At 41.3% G+C, this 17,617-nt stretch overlaps 1 protein-coding gene across 6 annotated transcripts in view; it reads right to left on the reverse strand.

Annotated features, from left to right (window-relative positions):
* LOC128076684 (neurabin-1-like) overlaps window positions 1-17,617 on the reverse strand; it is a 41,538-nt gene that overhangs the window by 23,211 nt on the left and 710 nt on the right. For 2 of the 6 annotated variants that reach the window (XM_052674629.1, XM_052674624.1), the window contains exons 1-7: window positions 16,847-16,957; window positions 14,562-16,397; window positions 2,826-2,958; window positions 2,179-2,299; window positions 1,564-1,668; window positions 1,277-1,397; window positions 308-451 (exon numbers count right to left, since the gene is read on the reverse strand). In XM_052674629.1, the coding sequence (XP_052530589.1) occupies window positions 308-451; window positions 1,277-1,397; window positions 1,564-1,668; window positions 2,179-2,299; window positions 2,826-2,958; window positions 14,562-16,151 (2,214 nt within the window). In that variant the 5' untranslated portion in view covers window positions 16,152-16,397; window positions 16,847-16,957. Of the gene's footprint in view, window positions 1-307; window positions 452-1,276; window positions 1,398-1,563; window positions 1,669-2,178; window positions 2,300-2,825; window positions 2,959-14,561; window positions 16,398-16,846; window positions 16,958-17,012; window positions 17,032-17,192; window positions 17,213-17,306; window positions 17,417-17,617 lie in introns of those variants that run through there. The other 4 variants (XM_052674625.1, XM_052674628.1, XM_052674627.1 and 1 more) reach the window with 4 other exon arrangements.

Consider the following 17,617-nt stretch of genomic DNA (forward strand, 5'->3'; position numbering starts at 1 on the left):
AAAAACAAAAAAAACAAACCAGAGGAAACAACTTGGAAAAACCCCCTAAACCAAAATCAGACCTATCTCCAGAATCAGCTACTTCTATGTACGCAGACCTCATCAACTTCAGCAACCCTCAGGATGTGGGAAGTCTATGTTTAAAGGGACATTTCTAAGAGAAATTTACTGCTGCCACTGGGAAAATAAACTCAAAACCACAACGATGGGGACATGAAAAATCATAGAATATTCAGATTTTCCCTGGTACATCACAAAGAATAGTAAAAAAAAAAAAAAAAAAAAAAAGAAACTGCTACTACTATACCTCTTTAAATTTAAGAAGAGATTGTGCTGAATCCATATCCAGTGGTAAACTGATATCTTCGTTTTCAGGAAGATCAAAAACTTCCACAGATTTTTCATGTAAATGTGATTCATATGTATCATCATCATCATCATACTCATCATCCTGGAAAAAAAAATAATTTAGAAAAACATGACATCCAATAACATACAGAGTTTATAACACAAAGACAAGGATTTTCTAGGAAGAAGGAAAAGTCAGAGGAGGGTGACAGAGAGCCTGAGAGCAACTTCCACGTGGGGAAAGGCTGAGAAACCTGGGTGTGTTCAGTCCAATAAGCACACAGCACCTAGGCTTCCCACCAAACAAGGGGTGACGGGCAGAAACCAGAACACAGGAAGTTCCACACTAACACAAGGAAGAACTTCTTTATTGTTAGAGTGATGGAGCACTGGAGCAGGCTGCCCAGAGAAGTTGTGGAGTCTCCTTCTCTGGAGATACACAGGATCCATCTGGATTCCTACCTGTGCGACCTGCTGTAGCAAACCAGCTTTAGCAGGAGGTTGGACTTGATGATCTCCAGAGGTTCCTTTCAACTCCTACAGTTCTGTGATTAATGCAAAGAACTGCAAAACTTCTTAACTAGTTACTAATCCTTTTTAGTTTCTTCTATCTGTGATAACTTTTAAAGGAGATTTGCAAATATTTCCATCAAAATTCCTCAGAAGAGAGTTAAGTAAGCCACAGACAACAAGATTCACAGCTCATGTTTAAAAATATCTTTTGGATTATTGGTGTATATAGCAAGTAGTCATAACTGCATACGTTAATAAAGCTTGTGTATTAATTTTGTATTTTCTCTTTCAATCAGCTTGCTTGTTTTATCTTTTTTTTTTTTGCTTTTTTGCTTCCATTTGATTCAAAAAACATTCAACCCATTTGCAAAAGTAATCGAATGCTTTAAACATATGTGTGTGTATGATGTTTTACCTGCTCTGTATCATCATGAACATAGTGCTGCTCATACAGACATCTCTCCTGCTCTAAAGTCTCACTAATGAGGCGGGCTACTTCACTCTGTGTCCCTGGCTTCTCTCTGCCAATCAGAAACCTACAAAAGAAAAACAAATTACTTTGCAGCAAAAACTTAAGAGTTAAGTAGTTAGTTTGCCATATTATTGCCCTCAGCAACTTTTCTGTAAAATTCTCAAGCTATAGTTTTGTATTCTCCATTAATGAAAAACAGAAGGTATTACCTGACAGAAAACAACACATACCTCACTGTGCCTTTGGTATTTTTGAGTACAGTGGCTGCAAAGAACTGAGTAACTCCCACTAGACTTATGCCATCCACTTCCACAATCTGGTCATTTACTTGAATTCTGCAAAAATAAATGCTTTAGATATCAGTTCAACAAAAATATTTGACTAGATAGATTACTGACATGATAAATATCACTTAAAACTCCCTTGTAGATAGAAACTTTGAGTACCAAGCATTCCATTGCTTAAAACTAATCTCCTGATCCTCAGTGACTATGCTGATTAGCAATTAAAAATTATATATAGTGTTTGCTTTGGTATTTTTATACTATTCACACACTGAATGGATTCAGGATCGCCAGCTTGATTTTGTATCACTTCTACACGTGGACATTTTCTAAAATTTTCTCAGACATCCTGCAAGAAAACCTAAGCTCCTTTTGAAAAATGTCCAATATTAAGCAAAATAACTGCATTTTTTAAAATTTAACACAAACCAGCAATACAATATTTCTTCACTTGAAGCCAGCTTTTGTAGCTTTATTCACAGTATTTGGCATATCAGATGAAAATGGCTGGGATCAGTGTGAAATGTGCAAAAACCGTAATCAATGCAGTGGAAAACTCACCGTCCATCTCTCTGAGCAGCTCCACCATCTGTTATTGTTTTTACAAAAATGCCCAGTTTTTCCAGCCCCTGATCAGCACCGACTCCCATTCCAATAATACTGATGCCCAGACCACTGTCACCTAAGGGATTAAAATATTTAATATTAGCTGCATAATAGATGATGCAACACTAAGCCATTCTGAGGGGCTTTGAAGTGTTTCAAGTCATTCCATGCAAAAGATAAAAATATGAACACGTTTTATACATAAATATTTAATGCATAAATATGTAATGCATTAGATTTTTTTTTTCCAAGATACTTCTGAAAGGTTTTCTGTTTTGTAGTTATGACTTCCTATTAGATTCAAAGTTTCATGGAACCTGAAAGAGAATTTGAGTTCAAAGTTTGTGAATTGCACATATTCATAATATTCATTCAGACCAGCTGCTCATTAATGTATCCTTCCTAAATTCAATTAGGTATGACAGTTTGTCCTTAATGAAGGACTGTTCAATTAAAAGTCATTACATTCAACAGAATAGCTATGTGTAAAAGCTGCAGCCTACATTCAAAAATTCAAGAACCAATTGCAGCAAAAATGCAGTTTACAATTGCTTTATCTTGTCTTCTCATAGTATCTCTAATATTCAAGGTCTGATTCACACCTTTTTCAATTTCCACAGGAAATACTTCCATTTTCTCCACCCTTTTCTCAAGTTCATATTCAGCTGAGGCTGCCACAGGGTCAACTTCTTCGTTACGTCTATCATAATCTTCATTTGAGTAAGTACTGAAAACCTAAGAAAGGTGACAAAAAAATAGCTTAGTACTTTCTCAGCCATTTCCAAACACGATGTAATTGAAAGAAAAATCAGTAGGGAAATTAAAGTGGTATTTCTAGAGATCCCATTTTCTAAACAATTATCAATTTAATGAATACTGCTGCAATATTGTTTCCAGTTACATAAAAATAACATTACAGAAGATTCAAAACAATCACTTAAGCACTTTTTGCTTTGTAAATACAACAACTATATAAAAGAAGTCAAGGAAATCATAATCTCTTTGCTACAGAGTTAATTTTTTTAGGACTACATTCCCCCGAATCCTTTGTTTCTCCCTTCCCCCAAACCATCTGCCAATTACAGAGCCTCCACCAGATGTAGACTTCTGATTTTGCAGGGAATCATGTAGATTCTCAAGAAAAGCAAATGCCTTGTTACATATATTACTATTTTTAGTAGTCACTCCAGCTGAATTTCTGAATTGTTAAAAGATAAATAAACAACAAAATGAATAGTGAGTATTAAGACAAATCAAGGAAAGAAGGATCGACATGCAACATGCTCAATTTCACTTATCAGCATGTTCATTAATCATATACAAAACCATAAGTTAGAGGTAAATCATATTTCCCCTCTTCAGCTATGGGAAAAACAAGGTTTTTCCACTCAAGTTTTTTGCAGGCACTGATATCCCTGCGATATTCACTGATAAACATCCCTGCGAGACAAAACCAGTTACAGACTGCAGCTGCAATCTCCCTAATCGTGAACATGTAGTGCTGACACAAAGTTCATTTACACTGGCCTACTAATGTTTTGCAACTTCTGCATTTTCACACTCGATAGGTACCTGAAATCATGTAAACATGACAGGATTAACTGTAATTAGATAGTACTAACATTTTGCCAGTGAATTTATATCCACTAGTATACAGTGTTAGCTCTGCATGGCAGCATATTCAGACACAGAAAAACAGATTACCAAAAAGTGACTGATAATAACTCAGAAATAACACAGGCATCCTTCCTGATGCACCTCCAGAATACAGCTGGAGAAGTGTTAACAAATTGCTGTGTGCCACAAAACATGACCATGGATTTAATGGAGCAGTTCAGCAAGCAAGAGTAGATCCACTTGGTAGACAGCAGAAGAAACTCATTCTCAGAAGTCTCATTTCTTGGAAAGTTCTCTTAAAGAGGGAAATGAGTCTTCCTAAATCTTGTATACAGGTAAATAAACCAACAAACTCCTCCAGACACTAGAGGGCAACAACTGGCAACAGATAGACAATGGTTGCACTGAGGGTCTCCCTATTCTATAATCTTTACAGAAAAAATGCAATATAGACAAATAAAGCCATCCAAGAAGCTTTATTTTACCAGCGACAGAAAGAAGTTGATAGGACTTCTTTGAATGAGTTTACCCCTAGCTGCCCAGTTTAGAGCAAGACCTGCCTACTTTGGTTCCTTTACCAATCCCTTCTCCCCTACTCCTCTTCCCCCCCCCAACAAATACATAAATAAAAATCAATATCTCCAAAGTAGTAGTAGTAAGAGAGATTCCACAGTAATCAATGAAAAATGAATAGTAAAAGCAAAAAGGAAGATGACAGTAATTATTTGGGAGACACTGACCATCTTTTTTTTTTATTAATTATTCTCTCACACACAGAGCACACGATGGTGCATGCAGTCACCAGCAAAGGGAAGACCACTGCCTGCAGCAACAGCCAGCAGGTGCTGGAGATTCAGGGGGAATGAAGTTACACCACCACCAAAGACTGAATGACATACATTCATGCTTTGGGCTGCCCATCTGGAAGTTCTAAAAATTATGAAATATTTTTCCAACTCAAAAGTAATAGCTTTGTACTTGAGTGACTCGTGGAATTTGCCCAAGTTGATTCAAAGCTGATGCACTGTAAGAACTCATCACCTGATGGGAATGGATCATAGAATTTAAAAGTAGGTTTGAGTTAAATTTGCCATTGTTATACATAGTATAATAATGGCACAAACATGCAAATGCAGATGAAGACTACTAACACTTCCCCACAACAGCTCCTTGAGGAAAAACCTATCTGAAATCAATTGTGACTGATCTATTAAGAGAGAAAAATCATACTTGTCTCTTAAAATGACAGATGGGAACTATGCATGACCACTTAAATAACATTCTAAAAATCATAAACCCAATTAAGAGAAGACAGAGCTGTTTTTAAAAAGTAATGAGAACTGTATTCAGAGAAATCATTTTGAGGGAAAACATGAATTTATAAATAGAAGAACAGTAATACCAGTGACATACAACTGGAAGACAAACGTGGCAGTAACAAGAAGAAAAGCAAGAGCACACTAAAAAAACCCATAGCCAAAGGCAAAAGGCAGACGTTTTTACCGTGTACGTGAGGAATCATAAATGGGATTTACCTTTTAGCAGACCAAATGGTTAAGTTGTTGACATTAATGTAAAAAGTACAGAACTGTTTGGTGAGTTTTCTGCCAAGCAGCAGAAGCAGTACTAAACACAGTTAAAATGTAGATAATAAGTAATAAATTACAAGTTACAGAGTGTAGAAGATTGATGAGAAAGCTAAACACAGTTCATCCCTGCACTGTGTCTGGCAGGATTTAGTCACTGAATCAAACACATTAGGAACAAAAGAAATTCTAATCTTACTATTTTAAAGGCACTGCAAGCTGGAGACAAAAAGATTGAGTGAGAAAGAAAATAACAAGACAAAAAAAAAAAAAAAAAACACAACAAAAAACACAACAGTATTTCTTTTAAATATTTTTTTTTCTTTTAAAAGCCAGGATGATGATAATCATGTCAAATGTACTCTGGGCTATTAATAAGCTAACCATTATTAAAAAACACCCCAAAACACTACTGAAAACAAGTATCTAACAAAGTGTAGATAGCATGTGTTTACCATCCTTAGTGCTGCTGGACTGTATAAATATTTAACTTCCAACATACCCTCAAATAGCATGGCAATTCCCAAGAACAAGTTCATCTTCAAAAAGAATGAGCAGCACTGAGGACTCTGACATGAAACTATTTGCCCAAGCTGGTATTAAACATTATTACTAAAGAACAAAAGACAGGAATTACGTAAAACTCAATCAAGATTTTAACAGAAGTTAATCAAACAATTCTGATGTACATTTTACAACATTACAGGTTATAACGATAATCACAGGTTGGTAAGCTGGTTGTTTGTAACACACACTGCCCCAGGCTGCTTTGATGATGTTACCCAGTTCTGGCTGGCAGCCACACCAGCACGTACTTACTGACAGCTACCTGCAGACTGCATGAACTTCCATTTCTTGAGGTTGACAAAACGGGTTGGAAGGGACCTCTGGAGGTTATACTGGCCAACCTCCCAGCTCTAGCATGGCCAACTGATCGTGTGCTCAACTCAATTCTAACAGAGGTGCTTAAGCAAACACAAGTTATTGTCTCAACACCATAGAAAACCAAGTGAATTTGAAAGTCTTTTATCTTGTTACATCTCCAGAAGGTTAACTAGTTAATCTACCATTGGTACCTGCTGGACCCAGTAAAGCTAATGAACAGCGGAAAGAAAGCTGATCTGAAAGAAATAATTTCTTTTACACTCAAGTCCTCTTTTCTTCAGAATGAATAAAAATAATTTGAATCCAAATAAGTTCTCAGAAAATGCTGAATTTTTAAGGACTATTTTAATTAAACTGCAAAGACACATACCTGGAAATTTTCAAATTTATACTTAGTCCTTGAAGAACAAATACTACTTTTTATTTATTTATTTATTTATTTATTTTTACAGAACAAATTGCATTTATTACACCAGGAAAATGAATCACTTCTGGAACGCAAAACTCAGTTAATCTCTGGCTAAAAGATGCTACATTCAGTTACTGCTACTATACAAAACTGAAAATCTCCACCATAACGCTGTCACAGGAAACAGTATTATCACAGAAAAACAACAATAATCTCACAATTCAAAGTCTTAGAAGTGCTTATGAAGTCCTCCTCATAAACTACACACATCTTAGCAGGATGGTATTTCTTTAAGAAGGAAAACTCATGAGGAAGATTTGCTGTCAAGTCACAGAACAGAGCTCCACACCTATATTCATTTCTAGTAGAAAGATTTGTTTCTACACAAACAAAAGCACAATGTTACAAACACAATTAAACAGTAAAAATCAACAACTGCCTCAAAGGGTTCCCAACTCATCAGAATGGAAGCAATTTCAACATCACTTTTAAATTCTAATGCAGTAATATTTGTGGAAGCACAACCTACGAAAGCAGTTAAAGTAACACTTAATGAGTTGGGAGAGAGGCACTGTAGTGTTACTGACACCTGCACCTTGAAACCTTGCCAAGCAGTTGGTTCCTATGTCCTCTGAAATACGATTCTTACATTGACCATTCAAGTTTATTGACACTCAATAAAGCCACACAATCAAAATTCAAGTTATGGTTTCAAGAAAATTGCCTAATGATGAACAGTTTCAGCTTTTTCAATGGATGGCCTTTGCAAGACGCCTGGCAAGACCTGAAGTACCCAGGCAAGCATGAACAATCATTTGAAACAGTAGCACTGAAGCAGGCTGAAGTATACCTACACTTAGCAGTTTACTCTTACAATCTCCCTCTCCATTTGGAGTAGACATCACATTACCACTACATTATTCCCTCTGTTTCTAAATGCTAGAAGGTTACCTCTTTTTGGCCATTATTTCAGTGATGAGTGACTATCTGTTTCAAATCACTTCATGCTATTGGATGCTATGAATCAGAAAACAGAGACACCTGGTCTGTTTTCTGGTTTTATTGATAAACAAATAACACACCAAATTCAGGTTTGATTCAGAACAGTTGGTAACTGTTATATGGGCTGACACTGCAAATCATTCCATTCAATGTAGCATTTCCTGTTGCCAAACAGGAGGGTTGTGCGCTTACCTGCTTGATCCCGTAGCTCTGCTAAGCTAATTTAACAAAGCAAACACGCCAAGCCATCACCACCACCAAGTTTGCATAAAGGTGGAAGGGCAGCCTTGCTCCAGATCCAAACATCATTTCCCAGCCAGCATCATCCAACCTGGTTAGCATCTACATCCCCTGCCTGTGCTGTCCCCTCAGCCCCACTGAATGCCCAGGACGGCATGTCTGCCCCACAGCACCTCCGCCTCAGTTCTCCCGAGGTCGTATGCTTCACAGTTGCATGTTAGAAAATGGCCAACTACTCAGTTCAGCCTGTTCCTAAATAAAACACATGGAACAAAATACAAGTCCCAGCCCATATCAAACACACAAAAAATATTCACTGAAGTGACAAAACATTTTGTCATTCCAACTTGAAACTCAATTCTGCAAGTGCCTCAAATTCACAAATAAACCCAAGATACTCACAGTACAAGAACTCTTATTTATGAAACCTTACAGCAGAGGAAACACCTGACAACAAGGAAACAACTTATCTGAGATAACCAAAACTACAGTAATGCAATTTTCCTACTCTTAAAATGAATTCTAATGATGCTGAAAGCAGAACATCTGAAAGCAAGTCTACTAAGCAAAAATTTAACCGCAGCTACTCTGCCCTCTGCTATCAAGCCTAAGTATAAAAACTAACCTAATAATTATTGTTCTGCCATTGGTCACATAGTATTCAGTTCCTGCTCAGATGATTAAAACCCATGAACACTGAGAATTTCTGAACTGTGACAAGCTTAATGAGTTCCTTCATGACTCCATTGACATACATCTACTAAACTGTTTTGTCTCACTCTCTTCCTCCAATCTTATGTGCCCACTGTCCCATCCCACACCTAGCACTGGTCTCTCTTCCAAAGATACTTGAAATGTCAAATAAATTTCTGCTCTATTTAGAATGATACAAAAGGCACAGGTTTATTTTTTCCCATTTCTCAAGAAGTAAATTATGAACAAGTTTCAGCTATTGCCTGCTTGTGCCTTCACATCAGTCTAGGTTAAGTAGACTCAGCTGCTAATAGCAGCACTCATCACAAAGATGCTGAATCTTTCAGCAGCTTAACTGTTGAGCTAATGAACTTGTCTCCTACAAGTCTGCCTATCTGCCCACACTCTGCATAATCACCTTACCTCCCCTGCGATTCCTGCATCCTCCTGTGTCACCGCCTCACGTTTGGCCGGACTATATCTCCAGTGAAACCCACAAGTGACTCCACCTTAGCTGTCCCTCCCTTCTCTTCCCCATCGCTGCCCTCCCAGCAAGACACAGCATGCACTGCACTGCTAGCTACCAAACCCACAAAGAATGGCAAATAAAGCTGCAGCCCTGCCACCATTAAGGACATCCGCAACGATCTTTGGAGGTGCCAATTTTCTCAACATCAGGCAATAATTAAAAAATACTTTTAAAGATCTCTCTCTCTCTTCCGTCAAATCCAGGTGAAACTGCTAGAAAGTTAAAAGGTGAAAGGATTGAAAAAAAACAGTGAGGACAGACTGGTGATGACACTCATAACCTCACATCCTCTTATTTGTCTGCTACATCCAACTGGAGAGCTAGCGTGCCATTTAACTGCATTCAGAGAATAATTTGGTCAAAAATACACTGAGATATAAATAGAAAGAGACAGGCTGCTTCAGCAATGAGGCAAGATAGAAAAAGAATTTGTTTCCTTTTTCTGCTCAGATTTGGATTTTTACGTACAGTCCCATACCTCGGCACCAGCCTCTTTCCCAAAGACTCCTGAAATGCCAAATCCACCATTGTAAAACACCCATATCAAGTATTTCCTGAAATCTAAATAGAAGAACACTTCTGATATTAAAACAAAACAAAAAAAAAGTGCCAAAGAAAGGCATACTTCTTTACAGAAAGCTGAAATAGAAACAAAAGGTCTCAATAAGGACCACAAATGCATAATACTGGATGTAGAATTTTTTTAAACCAGATGAATCTATATGCAGAATTGAATGGATTTATGCTTCAGAAATATTTTCTGACTTCCAAGATGACTGAAATTTCGATAAAAGTTTAAAACTTATCTTTCAAAAAATAAACAAAACCCACCCCCCAAAACCCAACAAAAACAAAACAAAGAATAAAAAAAAAAAACACCATATTTTCACAGGTAACTTCTTCCTCCAGTTCACATCCATGCTTTTGGTTTTTTAACCTCTTATACTGCTAAGTCTGTCAGAAGAAAATGCGGCACTTCCAGATGCAAGTAAAACACAACCAAACCATGCTCAAAGCCAGGAGTATTTTTTGTGGAAATTAATTGAACGTAATGTGGAGAGTACAGTAAGTTTGAGATAAAAATACAAAGTAAAGTTGTAGGACAAGATTGTTCAGATATAAGTGCTGGAACATTGATGCAAGCAATAAACAGAGCTTCAAAACACTTCAAATCTTTAAATTGTTTCATCATTAAAAAGATCTTTAACAAATCCCTGATGGGAATACACTGCCACTGCCAAGAAAAAGTAGTTGACTTCCCACATGCCAGACAATTCTGTTCGTCTATTCTCAAGTTCAATTTCTATTTTCCTAAATCAATCTACTTCCATGTAATATACCAATCTCTTAATGCCACACAAGCATCTTACTGAAGTGCTTCAGTGGCTGACAAACAGTCGACCATTCATGCAATCATCAATTATTCTCTAATTACAACGACAACTGAAGACTATCTAGGGTCTGGGCATTTTCCACCAGTTAATGGATTTTGCATTCTTTTCTATGTATAAAATCCAGAAGCATAGAAGGTACAGTTCAAAAATCAAGGGATGTATGACATTGAAGCACTACACAACATTTTGTTAAAACAATGATTGGGAGAGCACAAACTGATGTAGAAAAATTGTACATCTCCTAAAAATGGTAGCATTTATAGATGGGCTGTTACACATTAAATCTAGCTGAAGCCTATCTTCATTTACTGCTTCATTAAATTCCACAGTAAGCAGTTCTGTAGTAAAGAGATCAGACTGTGTGCCAGGCTGAACAAGACTGCTATTTGTATCCCAGCTAAACACAGAACAGCTCTATTTTGATGTGTGAGACAAATGGCAATATTATGAAGGATTTGCAGATTCCCTCAAGAGCAGCTGATACTTGGCTGGTTAGACCCACACACAAAGTACGAGACTGCTTTTAATTTCTTCACGCAAGAAAAAAAAAAAATGTTTTGCTCAACCATAGCAAAATATAAAAGCCTTTATGAAGGTCAGTTTTGTTTTTAATTTACTTTAAGCCATGTTCTTCACTTAATCTTGAAGTATTATTCACAGAGCTGGGGACAAACACCACCATGCAACTTAAACTGGTTAACGCTGCAAATCAAACAGACCTACAGAAGTGAATAGTATCTGGATTATCTTTTTGGGTTATCAGAGCTACAGAACTTCTAAGGATCATAAATCATTACAGAACTTAGTCACAGTGCTATTCAAGGTTTTGAGGACAAAGTTTGATACAGTCAGAGCTAAAGACAGCTGAAGAAGCAAATTTGGAAACTTATGTTTGTTTTACCAACGGAAAGTTTCAGGATTACAAACGTCAAACTGTACTCTGTCATTACATCTGTGTTAATTAAAGCCTTTCAAGGTGATCATGTAATTGAAAGCGAGTTTAATCTCTACATTACAAAAGCATACTGAAGTATAAAGGGATAACAGCACAGTTACCTGACGTTATTTGCACTGTTTGTATTGCTGATCACTTGTGTGGTTTATTCAGAAAACTTTAGGACAAATACAATATGCTTGTGGATATCTTGGACAGCTGAGTGTACTTTACATTCCTTATTAGCTTCAGATGTGGCAACAAGGGGCTAAAAATAGCCCATGTCCCGCAACACAAACCCAATCTGGCAGTGTAGTTCTGCTAGTAACTGCACAGCATCACTCTCATCACAACTGCAGGAAAAACAAACCACTGAGCCACAATGCTCCTTAAGGGCTGCAGAGATCACACAGCAGCACTCATGTCACCTATGGCAAGTAAGAAACCTTCCCCCACATTTATCATCAGCTTCTACAGAACTGAAGCTTTTATTTTAAAAGTCTCTTCTCCAGTCATTTTTACAGGCACAGAGCGACTCCAAATAACATAGTATTTATATGTGTTCCATCATTCCTGAAATTATCAGTTCAAAATTACGTGTTCTTAAGCCCCACTACAGCTGTCAACAATTGCAGAGCTCCAACACGGGTCAGACATAAGGCTAACAGTATTAGCTTCAATCCACATCCCCTGGGAGCTCCCGTCTCTTTCTTATACTCAAAAGCCCTTCACAGCTGAGAAGAAACTTCTCAATATAGATATTACTCGAGCTCTCTCCATTACCTACACCATATCCCACGTTTGTGTTGAGACTATCACGTGCAATGGTCACAAATCCATCATTGCAGAGACTCAAACATTTTAAAACACTTTTTTTCCCCAAACATCTTCTGAATGTTTTGAATTTTCCTCCTCAAATGCCTGCTGCACAGCAGCTGTAAAACACAGAGCTGGCTGCTTTATAGCTGCTACATAGCTACACTGGGAAGAGCAGCAGGATGGGCCAGACCACAGCACAGAAGGAAAACAGCCAAAAAGCCAACTCCAGCCTGGCCCCATGCAGGAGGGTCTAGGAAGGGGAGAAACACAGCCTTCTCTTCTAGAGCCGCGGATGGCTGGAACGGCACTCACATTTCAGTCATGCTTACTTGTCTAAATAAAGCTGAAGGAAGTTAGCTGGATACAGTTCTCACTATGGCACTGCTCGGAGCTGTGGCTGGGGGCCAGAAATCATCTTTTTTTTTTTTTTTTAACCACTTGGGATTTTTCTCTTTCAACTTGAGATGCACTAAAATCTATCCATAAAGCCAAACAAGAAACCTATTGTATGAAAAGAGATCTGAAGAGAAATTTCACTGCTCATACTGCTATTAAGTACCATTTATTCTGTCAATCCTGAAGTCAGGCATCATGGCAATAACCATGTTATCTTAACACAAAAATACTAACAGTTGCTACTAAATCCATCTTTTGTCTGTGCAATTGATAACCTGGCAGAGGCTGGCTCTGGAGGCTTTCAGAGAAGCAGCTACAGTCAAAGGGCACTGGTTACCAAAACATGAGATTTGTCTACAGGAGAGCTCCCATCACAGCTGGCAGAGATTCCTATGAATGCTTTGAACTAAACCTGACACTGACGTAACAGAGAATGCAGGAAAAGCCTGTTGCAATCACTGCTTCTAGGACTTCAGCAACAACAGACCCAGCCTACAGCCGGACAGCATGCACCAGCAAACCAAAGAGCACTTCTAGCAGATGACTTGCTGCGCTCCTCTCAGACACTGATGCACAGAAACACACAGAGAATGGATTGGTGCCCTCTGGCTTTCCAGCAGCCTTCACCCCATTCCTTATGCAGCTCCCAGAAGCAGCACTGCCTCCCCCCCCTTCAGAGCTCCAGGTCACTGCTGAGACAGCATCAGCCACAAGAAAGCCATATAAAGCCATCCTGCCTATAGAAGGACTATAAGAAACCACAAGTAACAAAATGTGGATTTTGCCATACACAAACATCTTCCAGGACAGCACTGGTCTATCTTTATCAAAGTGGGAGCTTCATGCTGCAAGAAGTACAGGAGTTGGAGTTTTTACATCATTCTCAACAGCACAGAGAAAGCATAAAAACTGCTTTATTGAAGATGATGTTTTTTCTTCTACTATTACATGAATGAAAAAATACAGTTGAGAAAGCCTGGACAGTTTCCCACTCCATCTTGTTCCTCATCTGCCAGTCCTCTCAAATTTCAGGTGGGATGAGAATAACCACAGTCAGCAACAGGACTACAGGTACACAGGATTTGCACTACAGAATGACTTCATTCATTCTGTGGGTGTTTTTGGTGACTGAAGAACAGAAACCTACATCTTCTCAATTTGTTAGCACTCTAACTCGTAGTGCTTCTCATTATTAAGTCATTATATTATTAACTCTGTCTTCCACAACTTAGTGACTCGAACATGTTCATCACACTAATACTCCTAGAGAACATTCACCCTGCCAATATAAATATTATAGACATTACTTGTATTTTAATAAATATTCTATAATGGGTAATACTGCAAAAAAGTCTATAATCTTAAATAATAGGAACAAGTAATTGGATATTTTCCCACACCAAAGTCAAACAGTATTTGAAATTGTATCTGAAGATTATTTTTAAAAAATCTGTACAAAAAGTAAAACTGAAACAGTCCTTTCCAGTGCAACACCACAATTTTAAACAAATGAAATCAAGCACTAAGGGCCATGTGTCTGAACTTCTTAAAGTTAGTGTTCCTAAAGGTATTAAGCAAGTGAAATCTCATGTGCTTTGCTATGCTAGCTCATGAAGCTGCTGTGATTTAGAAATCACTTGTGACAACTTCCACTTCTCTCTTTTTCAGAAAACCAAGCAGTTTAAAGCCACGTAGTTAACACTACTGAAAGGGCTTTTACAGGTTTGAAAACAAAATGAAACACAAAACACTTCCAAAATACATTTCCTGGGTATTTTGAATTGCAAAACAGAAAAACGAAACAAACCTACAAAGAAAATTCAAATGTACATACCTTAATAGGAGCTGTAGAGAACTTGACTTTTCGGTCTGGCACAGGATCTTCCTCTTCAGAAAGTCCAGGAAACTCCTCGTACTCACTGTCATACATATATTCCTCCTCTTCCTCCAAAATTTCGTTGCCTTCAGGGTCCTGGCTCTCTGTATCCCTATAATCATCAAAAGCTGCATTTTCTATTCCAAAAGCACAGAAGCCATCTCTCTGCTTTTCTACTACTTGCTCCTCTTCTCCAGTATCCCCCTCTTGCTGTAGAACATCCTGAACTGGACCATCTTTAACAGACATCCCATCTCTCACTTCTTCCTGATTGGTTCCGTTTCTTTCTGTAAACTCTTCTACTAAATCCAAGGAATAGCTGCTCCTTTTCCCTTCTTGTATTTGATATTTGAGTGGTTGATCCTCATTAACAACATGACCTTTATCCAAACCCTCTTTTCCATGCCCTGAGGTTTCATCTTGCACAGACAGCTCCACACAAGTCTCCTCAACAGGGGAAACCTGGGAAAGAATAGTCTCTGTTCTCCACTTTGCCTCCTGACAGGATATACTGCTCATATCCTGTAGACTTCTCTCCAGCACGGCTTTCTCTCTCTTGTCTTTTTCAAATACTTCACTCTGCCCACCTTTGTCTATCACAGACACTTTGGTGGAGGCAATCTTCTCTGGACTTCTTTCAGCAGTAGTAGATGAATCCGAACTGCAGTGGCTTTTCAAAGGGCCCTGATTCAGGTCATCACTTTTGGAAATTTCTTTGGAATCTTCAGTATCACTGTCACCTAGAAAGCTTTCCAGCCTCCTAGAAATGGGCCCAGCATTCAAGATGGAAGTTTTGGAACCATTATTGGGATGCTGCTGCTTCAGCTCACTACCATGATTTTCAACCTTATCCAGTGCGACTGAAGGACTCACATCTGTATTAAAATTGAAGTGGTCTACCACACTGCTACAATCAGAAGCTGAACCACGTCTCCTCTTATCTTCACTTCTTTCACATTTGCTGGGAGAATATCTGTCCACAGAACTTCGTTGTTTTATATTTCTCTCAAACAGCTTCCTGGTCTCCGAAAACTTTTCTGCCAGGGCAACTTTGTCCAAGTCTGCCTCATCGTTGCTACGTATGATCTTATCAGCAGTAGAAGCCACAGACGACAAATCCACAGGACTGCTGCTGGGGCCAGTATTTGTATTAAGAAGATTGTTCTTTTGGATAATGAGGAAAGATGTGCTACCCGGAGAAGGCCCATGTTCTGCTGCTGTGGCCCGACTGATTAATTTGGTCTCAGCAGGTGGACTACTTTCACAAGAGGGTGTGGAAGCGGAGCCTCCCATTTGCAGAAACATACTTTTGATCTTGTGAACTCTATTGCCATAAGTGGCAGCTCTACCTCGACTGTGCGGGTCATTTCCCCCTCCATTAGAAGAGGTGCTCAGCTTCTGCTGCAAGCCCGTTTTGTTGGAAACGTTTTCAGGACTGTTCACTCCATCAAAAGAGCATTTGATAGCGTGGAAGTCAGATTTGTAGGCATTTCGATGTGGAGAAGCACTTCTTAAAGTCCTTTCCCCTTTGCCCTCAGTTTTCATCATCGTCAGAGAGCAGCTCCCTCAGCTCCTGAGGAGCGGAAAGGAAAACTCACAGGCACCAAGCTGCCACCCTCCGACGCCGCGCAGAGCGGATCCTGCAGAAGAGCTGCCTTTTCCCCCTCAGCCGGCCTCCACGCTCACATTCAGACGGGCTGCGCCGGTGCATACACGGAGAGAAAGAAATCACAGCGCCTGTACGGCCACATCGGATGTTATCTCCGCTGCGGATCACAGTATCCAGAAGGCCATCTGCAAGGGGACGCAGAGTTTTAATTAACTCGGGACCTCGCCAGCGTGCGACACGAATCCCGAACTCGCGTTCCCGGGCGGGAGAGCGGCGCGAGCCCAGATAAAGCCCATTGTGTCCGCCGGGACGCGCGGCCACGGCTGGCGGCGGCCGCCCGGGCATTAGCCCCGAGGGCTCCGCGGAGCAGCGGCCGTCCCCCGCCCGGCATCCCTCCGCCCGGCGCCGGCTGCCAGGGCCGCGGGGCCGCAGCACGGGGAGGAGGGGTGAGGCCGCCGGCCCTTCCTGCCTCCCAAGGAGGCCGGGCCGAGGCGAGGCAGAGGGACCCGGGTGCCCGCGGGCCGCCCGGAAGAGAGGGAGCCGCGAGTTTCGGCGGCGAGTCGGGGCTCCCCAGCGCCTCCGCACCTCGGGGGCCGCCCCGGCACCTCGCCCCAAACTTTCCGAGCCGGCCTACCTGGGGGCGGGGGTCCAGCCAGCTCCTTCCCCTCAGCGCTCCCGGCCGCCCGGCGGCCGCGCGCACCGCGCCATCGTTACCCGCCGCCCAGCGCTCCCCACGCCGCCTTCCTCCCGCCCCCGCGGCCCCGCTCCAAACCGCCCGCCCGCCCCGCGCCACCTCTCACGCCGCTCAACGCCCTCCTCGGCTCGGCTCGGGCCCGCCCGCGCGCCGCCTCGCTCCGCTCGCACACAAAGAGAGGGAGCGGCGGGCGCGCCCTCGTTCCTCTCGGCGCGAGGGAAGAGAGGGGCTGGGGGGGCCGAGGGCAGCCCGGGATCTACCACGCCGCGCGAGTTGCGGGTGATACCATGTCGGCGGGACCGGCGGCCGTTAGCGCGGGGCGGGGCGGCCCGGGGCCCGCGAAGACGTCGAGGCGAGTGGCGGCGGGGAGCGGCCCGGGCCTGGCCCGCCGCACCCTCACCGAAGAACGCGGCCGAGGCGCCGTCCGGGCCGCCCCCGGGGAAGGGCCGCGCGGGATTTTCGAAGCCCGGCGCGGCGGCCGCGGTGTTGATGCCGCTCCCGGCTGAGGGCGTCCCGGCGCGGATAGCCGGAAGTAAAGGGAACGCCGCATCCGCAGACTTTTCTCCCTTTTTCAAATCCACGCCGTTTTAGCAGAAAACCCCCTGACGAGCACGTGGCGCCGGGCGGAAATTCTCTCCGCCGGTACCAAGCGAGAGCCCGGCGGGCAGCGGCGTGTCGGGCACGGCTCTGCGGGGCCGCCGGGAGCCGCGG

The sequence above is a fragment of the Tympanuchus pallidicinctus genome, unplaced genomic scaffold (assembly GCF_026119805.1).
Source record: "Tympanuchus pallidicinctus isolate F22 unplaced genomic scaffold, pur_lepc_1.0 scaffold15, whole genome shotgun sequence".
Classification (NCBI taxonomy): Eukaryota; Metazoa; Chordata; class Aves; order Galliformes; family Phasianidae; genus Tympanuchus; species Tympanuchus pallidicinctus.